At 34.7% G+C, this 12,684-nt stretch overlaps 1 protein-coding gene across 1 annotated transcript; it reads right to left on the bottom strand.

Moving 5' to 3' along the window:
* Nucleotides 1-5,786: 5,786 nt before the first annotated feature.
* On the bottom strand, nt 5,787-9,058 carry Snm1 (DNA cross-link repair protein snm1). The gene is made up of 4 exons (XM_017634348.1): nt 7,428-9,058; nt 7,250-7,361; nt 6,744-7,194; nt 5,787-6,678 (listed from the first exon to the last, which is right to left on the bottom strand). Exons 1-4 carry the CDS (start codon nt 8,944-8,946, stop codon nt 6,031-6,033), a joined length of 2,730 nt encoding a protein of 909 aa, XP_017489837.1. The 5' UTR covers nt 8,947-9,058; the 3' UTR covers nt 5,787-6,030.
* Nucleotides 9,059-12,684: the final 3,626 nt, after the last annotated feature.

The following is a 12,684-nucleotide window of genomic DNA, read 5'->3' as shown; positions in this document are numbered from 1 at the left end:
ACAGAAATAATGAAAAATATTACTTCAGATTTTTCTTGAGAGCTGTATACTAAACTTTAAACTTTTTGCACATTCACTAAAACTTGTATGTTAAAAAGACAGAGAACGCGAAAAACAAATTTTTGTGAACTTTAAAATTTTTTGAAAAAAAAAATTTCGCATTTTTAAAGTTTGCTGTAAATAACTTTCCCGTCGAATAAAGCATGCGTATGCAAAATCATGACCACAGTATTTTTGCACAGAATACTTTCCCGCGCATCAAAAAAATAACCCTCATCAGTCCAACTTCGGCTATGCTGACCGCATTATTTTTGCGAAGAACCGCAAAGGATTGTCCAGCAAAAAAGGAATGGAAATGGTTTAGGATTTGTGTGTGCATTTTATTGTTGTGAATTTACAAATGCAACGAATATGCAGATGCAAGAGCATATGCACAAGATCCTGAACAGCCGTAATGTTTCTTTCATTTCGCATGGCGAAAAGCTCGCATTTCCTAAAGGGGTATTCGTATCATCACCGCTAGATGGACGGTATTAAGGTTAGCGTTTCAAGAAAAACAGCAACAAATTCATACAGATGTATGGGCATTAATACATCACATATGCTACCAAGTATGTATCTTCGTTCTTCATCTGTACCAACTTTAAAAGTTTTTTATTTTTCTTAGTACTAGAATGGAGATACTTAGATGGGTTTCCGTCGTTCCCTTTCTTTTTGATTTATTTTTGTAGCAGCTTATTTTATCTTATTGCTGTGACTATTTTCAAATGATGTTCGCGTCTTTTTCAAGTTTCTGAATACAAGACTAAGCATCTCTCTCTCTCTCCGAACTCAACCGGCTTTCCTCATTTTATATTTTATTTTGATTTGTTGACTCAGAATTTTTAGTAAATACATGGGCACGTATGACTGTATGTATGTATGTATGTACGTATGTACTTCAAAAGCTGACTTATCTAATCTAGTGTTAATGAATTTAGCAGGCAACTCTATTTATGACGCCTTCTTATTTGGCGATTTTGTCTTTTATTAGCTAAATCTATATGTACATACGTATATAAATAATCTTCAAGTTTGTATGTATGTAAATATTTTTATTTAACTCCAAAGTATTTGTTAACTTTGGATGACTAGAGTCTACAGTAAATTTAAGAAAATAACTGGGCCCGGCAGCAAATATTTGCTTGAACAATAAAGAAATTAAATTAAATAAGTAAGAGCCTCGAATGAGTAAGATTATTGCACCTACTGTGGATCCGTAGTTGAAAGAACGCTTATTTTTTATTGTGCTGAGCCTTTCAAAAATCGATTTCTTTGATAACCGAAAAGTTGTGACCCGCTAGAGGACATGTGATCCTAAATAGGTTTCGGAACGCGATTTTTCGGAATTTCAATAATTTTTGACTTATTGCAAGCAGCCATTTCCACAGATCTTACCAGCAGCAGACAGAAAAGTAAAATGAACAGCTAAAGTGCCTGTCCGTGTATGTTGACAAAGTTGTTAGTTTTAGTGGTTAAGAAGACAAAATAAGGTACCTACTGTCTACAGACAGAGCCCCTCGGCCCAAAACACAAAGGAACATCTGAAACATTAATGGACAGATAAAGTTTTTACAATTGGTAATATAGAAAGGGAATTCTTGGGCAATACTTTCGTGAATTAATAGCTATGAATACTATGGAAGAGTGGTTACGTTGCTATTGGTTACCAGACGGCCTGGTAATTCTCGTTACGCTCAAATTCGGAAGCTATGTATGTCTCAAACGCCATGTGTGGCAGCTCTGCGTTTGGTACCGAACTGGCGAGCCTCAGGATAGACCCGCTAAGAGTTGTTCTGGTATCGTTCAAATAAAGATGCATATATATACACTTGTGGTAAGCTGATTAAGTTAAGTGACATTTTGACCAGTTTTGGTTATTTGTCTTTTGTTTATTTAATGTTTATGATTTTTTTATAAAAGTCTGGCACATTACATAAGCAGCTCCATTTAATAAAAAAAATTAAATTTTTGGATGTACATAATTGTTAAAGTTTGTTGAATTTTTATAATTTTTGTACGAAGTTTGACATGTGGATTTATGTGGTCCTGGTTATGAAATGTGCCAGACTTTAATACAAAAAAAAATTATAAACATTAAATAGACAAAATAAAAATTGCCAAAACTGGTCAAAATGTCACTTAACTTAATCGGCAGACCGCAAGGGTATGTAAGTCGACCCTTGCTTGATTCGGTTAATCTTGAAGGATTTGTGCTTGAATACTCTGTTGAAGTTAAATATCTTAGAATTACCCTAGAGACTTAAGTTGGAATACCCATTAGGCAAAACTCTTAGTAAAGTAACCTGGGCCTGTAAAATACTTCTTATTCGGAAATGGGGTCTGAAGGTTTTCCGACTGCATGCTAAAATAAATGGATGGCAAAAATTTGAGGCCAATTCTGGTAGGAAAATACAGTGGTGGAAATAATTATAGCCGCACCACATTTTGACAAGTTTCAACATGTTAATTTTGTTGTTATTTAATGTTGATATTTTTTTTATAAAATTATAGTTCATTCATTTTTTAGCTTTTTTTGTCCCATTTGCTTCCATGTAACGAATACACACAAATTAGTTTTATATGGAAGAAAACCGGACCATCCTGGACAAAAAAAATTCTAAAAATCAACCATAATTTTTAACCATTTGAAACTTGTACTTTGTTCTACTAGATTTCAATGGGCTACAAAACTGCATACTATGAAATCTAATTAAAAAAGTTAGAAATTTTTACGAAAGTTTGTTGATTTTTTTTAAATATTGCACAAAGTTAGAAACTTGTATTTACATGGGTTTTGCTAAAGAATGAACTATATTTTTATAAAAAAAAAACCAAAATTAATGTGTTAAAACTTGTCAAAATGTGCTGCGGCTATAATTATTTCGACCACGGTAATCATTATTTTTTAACAAAAAAATTCAACATATTGTAATCATCGTAAAGCAGTTTTAACTATACTCACGTATTTGTGTCCATAAGTCCTATTGTAATTTAGACTGATTTTTATTTTTCGAGAGGAGTAAGTCCCAGACCTTTCATGTCAAAATTTCAGTTGGTTACGTCTGTATAACCTTTTCAATTTTATAAATACATAATCAGTATTTATAAGTAGAAAAATAAAACTTAAAATAAAAATCAAATAATAATTATTTTTGTTGAGCGAAAAATAAAACTCGATAGTAATTACTATTTTTAAGCGAAAAAATAGAAATCATAAAATAATGATTAAATGCTGATTTAAATTATTTTACACATAATGATTACCGTCCCTGGTTTAAATAATTTTTGATACATTTTGAAACAATAAATAGTAATTTTATGTAACTTTGAACCTTAAAATTAAGGATTAAGCGACTTTTATTTTAAAATGTAGCACATTTGAAATTATTTTAATTAGTTATGTATGTAAATACAAAAAAAAATATGGTTAGGCTACTTCTGCTCACACGGCCCAAATGTCCATATATCCTATGCGAACAAATGCGTACGTATGTACATACTGATGCTTGTGTATTACGTATACATTTTTGTGCATGTTTCCATTTATTGTATATTTTTGTATACGCTCATGCCTAGTTCGTTGCCTGTTTGGTGTTTGCATCATATTGAGTCTGTCCGCTCGCCTGCCTGCCTGCCTGCCTGCCTGGCTGCCTGGCTGGCTGCTTGGCCAAAAGCAAAGCGGCACAAAAGTGGCGCACTGTCTGATCGAGTGAGTAGCTGAAAAACTGAGAGACTAAATGACTGATTGATTGCCTAGTTGACTGAGTGACTAACCATTTGTTTTGCGTTCTATCATTTTCATTACGACTTCCTTTACGCGTTTTTTTATGTTCATATAAATATATTTTTAGAAAATTAAATTATTAATACGAGGATTGCAATTGTAGGCACTTCATTGTTCAGATCCTAATAAGAAAAGCACAGTAAAAATTGCAAGGTTTTGAGTTATGAAATGAAACTGAACAGCTGAAAATAACTGCCCTGGCTCGCAGGGAAGATAGGACTATTAAGCCCTACATATGGCCCAGAACTCAAGAAGTGTACTATAATTTTTTAGTTTTTTCACATTTTATCACCTTTTGCACTAATGTACCCATGTATGTATAACTAAATATTAGACAAAATAAAAATTCAAAGCGGTGAACTAAAAATCGATTTCTGAAACTCAATCGTGGCTACCAAAATATATACTCTCTACTTAATTATATAGCCTGTTTGCTCAATATTTTTTATAATACATACATACATATTTTAGTTAGCTACCTTTAGAAGCGACTTCCACGTTTGGCGCTAGCCACTTATTCAAGCTGGCTAGACAAGTATGTTGCACTCCAAAAGCGGCACGGCAAACCAAGAATACCGTAAAGCGTATGTAGTTGTTGGCGAGTGAAAAAAGTAGGCAAAGAATTTCAAACAGGAAATTCAACACTAACACTTTGCACGTTTATTTCTTCACAAAATACAGACATTTAAAGGGATTTTTTTTTTTGTTTTAATTAAACTTTTAGCTTCGTAAGTAGTATTTTGGCAACATTAATAATTGTACGCGGTACTAGATATGTACGTGTATGTAAGTGCTTATGAATGTTTAGATACTTTGATTTTCAAAAGAGTATTATTTTCAGCATTTAGTATTTTTTATGTTTTTGTTTTTAAATTTTTATTGCAAAATCAGTTTTCTGCACGTCTCACCGTACGGACAACACCAGAGCAAAAATTCACATTTCTTTTATAGAATTCGCTTGTATCTAATAAATCTCTTATTTCATACATATGTACATTACTATGGACTTGTTCTAAATTTTTCGGCTCGGCACTTAATTGAAAAATTTACAAGAGAAGTACTTGGTATACATATATTTAAGGATTTGCAACAACAAAAAAAAAACAGTTTTATGTATGTAAATGAAACGGCGCCGCAAACGAAAAAACGCTTGAAAAACAATATCCGCACCCACACACACACACACACAGACGTTGTGCCTGCCTCTGCCCAAGTTCAATTCGTTTTCGTCGTTACGCCCACAAAACAATTACTTTTTCTACTACTTATATCCCGTTGTTATTCCGTGCACACACGTCCGTTGACGACAGCAGATCTCGTAAAACTAAACACAAACCTGCAAGAGAATGGCTAAAGTCAATGATTTTACTCGCGGACAGATAGATACGTTTGTACGTATGTATGTAGATGTGGAGGTGCTACCTGCTGCTTGTGCCATTCCAACTGAGTATCTTTTCATCCGAAAGTATCTATACTTTACCAGCTGGCTGCTGCCGAGAGCGCCAATTGCACGTCGGCAGTGTACTCTGTGCGTGGTGGAAAAGTATATTTTCTCGTTGGGAAGAAAGGTGTCGTCTCAGTGGTGTCGGGTATGTGGCAGAGAGTGAGCACAGTATCTGCAAGTTTTTTAGGGTGGCGCTGCAGTTGATTAAATGCGGTTAACGCAAAGCCACCCAGTGTAGTAGTATACACATTTATGCAACACTGTCGAACAACCACAACAACATTTTCGTGCACAACTTGTTGCTGCACAGACGAAGCGAACAAGTGCACCGGCTTTGCATGACTCAGAGAATACCCCTATTGATTCTTCGTCGGGTAAAGCTTGCAGAAGTTCTATGAATAGCAAGTGTCTGTCTTTCAATTTCGTTACCTTAGATATGACGGCGTCGGATCCGTATAAGTAAGGGTTTAACCTTTTACAAATATCCAGCTCTGTCCTTTAATTTTTTTTATATACACTATATACACCACATTGGTGCAACTTTATTGCAATATACAGATTCCATATAAAAAAGCATTCGTGTTAACGTTAAGTTTCGTGCTTAAGGTCTAAAAACTCACAGTTTAAGTTAATTTCACATTTTTAGTACAAAGCAGTTTCATAAAGCTATTTTATACTACGTGTGCCTATGCAACGTCGTAGTAATTCTCAAGAAAAGTATAAAAGATAAGAACAAAACGAATGTTAATCCACTGCTGTACTAATATATCCAGTCGTCCAATGCATCTCCATCCGGAAATAACGTAATAATCGCCTCTTGCACTTTGCTAGAAGTCGTCGCCTGCATGTCCGTACACATAGCGTCATAATCTCGTTTCACCATCGGAGTTTTGTTCGATGTCGCTTGCTGTATATCCATACAAACAACGTCATCATCTGTTTCCACTTCCGGTTGAACGCATGTAGTCATGGCACGCACACTCAGTTGGGATAACTCGTTACGCATACAGCCGGGAGATTTTGTAGGAGTCACACAATTCGTCGTGCGTTTGGTATATGTGCCCTTCGTCGGCTGTCGTGGTAGCATTGTCAAAAAACTGGTAATTGAAGGCTGGAATTTGCGTTGTCTACTTTTTAGGGTATCGTATTTATACCACTTATCTGGTATCTTTGGTGTGATACATGGTTTGCCTTGTGTTACAGGTACAGTGCTAATCACTTCACGCGGTTTTAAATATGTTACAAATCGCTCTAACTCCGCATTACTAGAATGCTCAGAATACTCAATGCCAACAATATTGATTTGACCGCGGAGCGATGGTTTGTTATTTTTTTCCCAGCCGGATGGGCGAAACGCAAGCACAGCATCAAAATGGGTGTGAAATTGGCGAAAATACTCGACTAGAGACTGTAATAATTCTGTGTTATCTTAACAACTTCTAGTAATTAGTAAAAAGTTATTTAGTTACTTACCTGATAGCTTACTTTACCAATGGATATTACATGCATTTGTGCCAAGTAAGGATCATCACAAAGCAATCCGCGAACTTCATCTAAATCCATTGCCCGTAAAGCTGTCAAACGATTCTTCTCAGTCCAAACTTTTAACCCAAACTCATGAGCCAACCTCGTCCAAAAGCGCTCTTTACCAATCACATATGAGCCACAAACATATAATATGCGCGTTGTTGGACGCTCATTGTGAAACTTCTCTATTATACATTTGGCGCGATCGATACTTTCATGTTGAGAGCAAAAATTATGCTTATGCGCAATATATGTGGTATCAAGATAAATTCTATCAATGTAATTATTCCAGAATATCGGCTCGGACTCCATGTCCGGTGAGGCTCGAAAATCGCCGGTGTGTAAAATGCAACTTCCGGTTGATAATTTAAATACAAACATAACCGCGCCTGGGCAACTAAATTGAGAAAGTCAATAAATTAACAAATCAATTTCATGCTGAGTCTACTTACTGATTTGCATCGATTGCGGTGACTTCTACGCCATTAATAACCAACGGCATGTTCAGATCGATTTCGTGCAAATATTGATCTTCTACTGGTATGAGAGCACGCACCAAACGAGCTGGAAATGAAAAAAAAACAAATTTATGCAGCTAAGTGAAAATATCGCTGTGCAAAAACCTGTTACCCGTTAATGGACTCACAAACAGTGGCATTGAAAATTTTCGCGTAAGGCCTTGATAGTGGTCCGCATGAAAATGTGTAAGAAAGTAGTGAGTAACGTCTGCAATCTGTCCATATTGGAATGCATCAACAGCGAACGTAGTACCAGCTACAACTTTATATGGGGGACAAACTCGTATTTTCTTTACCCTACCGCTCTTCGACGTAGAAGGTAGAGGCTTATCCTGTGTGGGAATTGGAGAAGCGTTGTTGACTTCAACAATTTTCGTATTAACAACGGGGCAGATATCGAAATTGGATGCCCAATTACTACTGGATGCATCATTGCTGGTCTGTGGTGGTGTTGGTGGAGTTGAAGCAAGAAGTTTTGTATTTTCTTTAACCTTCATAGGCGTCTTTGGCACAGTTGCTTTTGTCATGGATCTTGTTACACATGCAATCTCCCTGCGTTCATTTGTATTATTTCGATCTTCGATTTGTGAAATTTTTTTATTACGGGCCACATTTACTTCGCTCCTTGGTTTCGCTGACTGTGCTGACTTTGCCATTGTAGCTTTCTTGGGCAAAACATTAACATGGGTTTCCTTAATCAGCTCAGATTTTATGCTTTTCTTATTGTTTGAGGTCTCACTGCATTTTTCAAGGGTATGGCGCCGCACCGGGATAGAAACCATTACGGTAGATTCCATGGCATTTTCTTCTGGCAGCGTGTTATAGAGATCGTTTATGTTCTCTTTTTTAACATTTTCAATTCGTTGTGGGATTTTTTCCCCTGTGTTTTTATTCTCAATTGAATGGAAATGCTCGTCTAGCTCCACCAAATTAGGTTTTAGGTCTTCCCTTTCTGTGTCATCATCAGAGATTAAATCTATTAGAATATCTAATATATCTTTGGATTTTTGTTTAGGCTTTTTGCTGGTGCCACGAGCAGCATTCGCGGGCCTAGACCTTTTGCGCGCATTCCTCGGTGGTGTTGGTGTCATATCAGTGAAGCCGCTCACAGTTGAAGCAGTAGTGGTGTATTCGTCCTCCTCTTTGAACAAACGCTTTCGTCCTTTATTTCTAGTAGTCCTACTTGTGCCACGTCTTCTATTGTTTACTGATTTTGTATTCATTTTCGCAGTTGAATAAATATTTTTGTCTTTCTCTGTACGAGGCTCAATTTTGTACGACTTGGAACAGCTTTTAAAATAACTATCGATTCGCAACTGGCTGGGAGGCGGTTCCTTCGACCTGAAATTCTTTTTCGTCGTAGTTTGTATATGCGCTGCTGTAACTGTTTTGCGTGTAACACTGGCTGCTGCTTCAACTTCCGAGTCCTGTATAAGTTTTTTGCGAGTTGTTGTAGCCGCCTTCCTTCTACCTTTACCTTGGTTTAGTTTCTTCGGTGTGCCTGCTGGAGTTATCGCCTCAACTTTATTTATAAATTTAACTTCACAGTTTTCATCTTCACTGTAACTGTTCATGAATTCTACCTTCAACTCCCTAAGACCATCGGTCTTAATGCGCTCAACATCAACCATTGCATAATATTTACGATTTGTACTACCGGAAATCCTCTGATTAGGTTTTTACTTCGATTTAATTTTACTTTTCTTTGGAGCTTGTGAAATTGTTTACCATCTGTCAAAATATAAGCGGGGAATATCTCGTAGAGGTGGAAAAATATCGACGATACTATCGATAAGGTTTGTGTTTTCAAAAAATACTATCGTTGTTTTAAAACTATCGATACTATCGGCTGTATTGTCGAGAAATGAAAAACTACATCTGTAGTTAAGCGCATTTTCCGCTGCACAAAATCTTAAATTTTCTAATAAATCTAAAAAGATGTGTTTTATTTTTCTAAAAAGCACCTCAAGATCTGTGTCACAAACCTATTGGTATGGTAAAAATTACAGGTATATTTTTAATAAAATATTAGTCTTGTTTTAAAAATATATCGTGTTTACAACTACATAATTTTTAGTCATGTTTGATTGGAATAAAGTTATATTAAAAAGTTTTGTTTTACAATTTCTTTTAAATACGGCGTTTTACTTGTAGCATGTTCTCAGTGTACATACACATCCGATAAAGAAGTCGAAAGGGATAAGGATCCTCAACCGTAGCTAGCTTTTACTAATTTACGTAAGCCAGGTTTCACGAATAAATTTTAAACCATATCAGACGCAATTTTGTTCGGAAAATTTGTCATTTTAAATTTTAAAAGGCTGATGAAAACAAAATTGATTGGTCCAACCGGGCATTAACGTTACGGATCCTAAATATCTCTGCCATTAAAAAACAAAGCTTTATATTCCTAAATAATATAAAATACCTTTGCATTCCAGTATTGCCAGTGGAGTCAGAGAGTTTTAAGTTCGACGGGATTAACTATTAATAGTAGCCTAACTCTGGAAAAGATTCTTTGTAGAAAAATATTTATATGTACAAACAAATACATGATATAGTACATTTGACTTAACAAAGCAAAATATTTTAATAAAAATGCATATATGTAATATATATATATACTGGCAGTAAGAGCTAAAAAGCGTCCGAAAACATCACAGTACAGATATATCAATAAACACGTGCAAAAGATAGGAACACATACGTTTATAAATAAACATGAACACAACACATACACAAAAACAACACTCACGTACACAATACATATATGGAATGCTTACACATTGGTAAGTTAGCTTACTGCTAATATAGGAGGATTACATACATATAAAAATGTAATATTTCTTATAAATTAAATATGGCCGATGGTATCGATATATCGATAGTGTTCATCAATACTATTGGCAAATGTCGATGGTCACTACTATCGATAGTTTTCCACCGCTAGTATATCGATGCTTCTTTTTCTTCCATTCACGACAAATGGAAGATGGCGCAGACCCATTAGGAAAAATTAAGACAATGGTAATCAGTGATGGAAAATATGTGCATTTTTAGATTTGCAGGTTTTCCTAAATATGTTTGATTATGTCGCCGATGAGGATGTATGTGGTAAAATATGTCAATACTTTATTAGTTTGCAAAGAGTGAAGACTTTCCTGGAACTTTATTGATTGATATCGGAATTGATAATCGACTGTAACTTGGGCGTTACATATGTATATCAAGTACTAAATTTCAAGTTTCAATACATACACAAACGCAGTCGCATTTTTTGTATTCAGAATATGTGAGTCCGAAAGGAGTCCTAGGTAGATAAGAAATATGAATTTAAAAAACAAAAATGGTTTCCTCTTATATCTTTTATCTCTAAGGACTCATATATGATCCGAATTATTAGCCAGCACCTATAAAGATTCTAAATTTATATCTAAACTTGTTTATACACTAGCCAAGTTTTCGTATTGGGAAAACGTCTGAAAATGATGATATTATTTGAAAGTAATAATTGATTGTGTTGATGCATTCTAGCATCCCATCCCGCAGATAAATGTAAATTTTGCCGATAGTATGGTCTCGTATAAATTTCCATATCCGGAAAAGAATAGAAAACGACTACAGTTATCAATCATGTTCGTATCCGGGAAACGTTCGAAAAAGATGATGTCAAAGTAACCGAAAATGAAATCGGCGAACGGACAAAATTCCGCATTGTATCCACTTTTTTCTTTTTCGGATCGATTTTCCGATTTTTTGGTGTATGGGAATATATTTTGGGAGGGGTTTATATTTCTCGGCCGCTGTGATGTAGTGGTAAGCAGTGCGCGCTTTCACTCATCAGCACCTGGGTTCAAGCCCCGGTCAAAGCAACATCGCAAAAAATATAGAAACAGGTTTTTGTCTTAACAGCGGTCGTCCCTCGGCAGGCAATGGCAAACCTCCGAGTGTATTTCTGCCATGAAAAACAGCTTCTCCTTTTGTGTGACAACATCAAGGTGCACACCACAAATCGGAGGAGAACTCGGCCAAACACTGACTTATGTGTAATCGTCAATCTATTGTTATTATATTTCTGAAAATTCGCTTCAACTAATACGCTCTTTAAAATACATTTATGTACAGTATGTAATATATAAATAAACTTTTTAAAGTTTCATAAATTGCTCTTTATTTACATAAAATTAACAAAGAACTCAAACACTTTTAACCGACTTCAAAAAAGGGGGAGGTTATCAATTTGTCGGAATATTTTTTTTTCTTTTTTATGTATGCTACAGCATAACTTCGGACCACGTGAACCGATTTCAATAATTCTGTTTTTTTTATTATAGGGAAGATTGTGCCTCAAGGGTCATTTCGTAGTTTAAAAATTACTTGTTTAATAAATAGTTCTATAAATACAAGATGCGCTCAACTTACAAAAGTAATAAAAAATGTTATAGAACTAAAACACAAGATGCGCTCAACTTTCAAAAGTAATAAAAAAATGTTAAAAAAGAGTTTTAATTTTACTTTTCCTCGATTTCTGATTTCTGGTTTTCAATGGAGATGGTTTTCTTCTATCAAAATTTCTTAAATCAGTTTGTAGCTCTCAGGAAAAAAATATATGCTTATTTCTTCAAGGAAATTTACAGCTAAAGCAAAGTGATTTTTCAAGCAACAGAAATAATAGAAAATATTGTATCTTGTATTTTTTTCCTTGAGAGCTGGATTCTAAGCTTTAAGATACATATTGTATTTGAGGTTTTTAACTTTAGGGTGGTTTGAACCCCGAAATCGACCCCTTGTGTGCGTTAATTAAGCTTGGTAAATTGGTTATAGATATAAAAAAATAAGCAAGTAAGTAAGTAAAGGCTCAGTTTTGTTTTCAAAAGTCAGGATTTCATAGTCTCATAGTTGCTTTATTTGAAAACTATTACCTACACATTCTTTCAGGCTTTCAACATCATACCCTAAAATGCACAAATTCGTAACAAACATCGTAGATGATTTACAAAAAGTCAGTACTAATAAAAAATTCAAATTCAGTTTTTGGTTGATATGATGGATTTCCTCGAATTACATAATATGTAATGATATGATATCATATCATTTTAAGAAAAAAAAAATAATAATCACGATTTTTTATTTCTGTTACGATTTTGTTACATCGTTTTGCATTTCGGGTGACGATATACTCCTATAATAATTAGCTGCCTTTCGCTAAACAAGTAATTTGAAAAATTGATTGAAAATTTACTCATACTCTAAAATGAATTTTTGAGGAAAATTATCCTTCGCGAATATTTTAATAAAAAAATTTGGCAAAACGAAGAAAAATTAAACATTTTAACAGGCAGGATTAAACTAATCAATTTCGCTTAAAT

The sequence above is a fragment of the Rhagoletis zephyria genome, unplaced genomic scaffold (assembly GCF_001687245.7).
Source record: "Rhagoletis zephyria isolate East Lansing unplaced genomic scaffold, Rhagoletis_zephyria_1.1 Rzeph_scaffold_13231, whole genome shotgun sequence".
In the NCBI taxonomy this organism is placed as follows: domain Eukaryota; kingdom Metazoa; phylum Arthropoda; class Insecta; order Diptera; family Tephritidae; genus Rhagoletis; species Rhagoletis zephyria.
Note: the sequence above shows the minus strand (reverse complement) of the source record. Positions and strands in the feature narration are given on the sequence as shown.

What these genes read in the sequence shown, in the direction of transcription:
- Snm1 (XM_017634348.1), bottom strand. Translation starts at nt 8,946, where the DNA reads ATGGTTGATGTTGAGCGCATTAAGACCGATGGTCTTAGGGAGTTGAAG. An exon ending in ACCGCAATCGATGCAAATCA is followed by an intron (nt 7,195 to 7,249) that starts GTAAGTAGACTC and finishes TTCTCAATTTAG; the next exon opens with TTGCCCAGGCGCGGTTATGT. An exon ending in TTGGTAAAGTAAGCTATCAG is followed by an intron (nt 6,679 to 6,743) that starts GTAAGTAACTAA and finishes GAATTATTACAG; the next exon opens with TCTCTAGTCGAGTATTTTCG.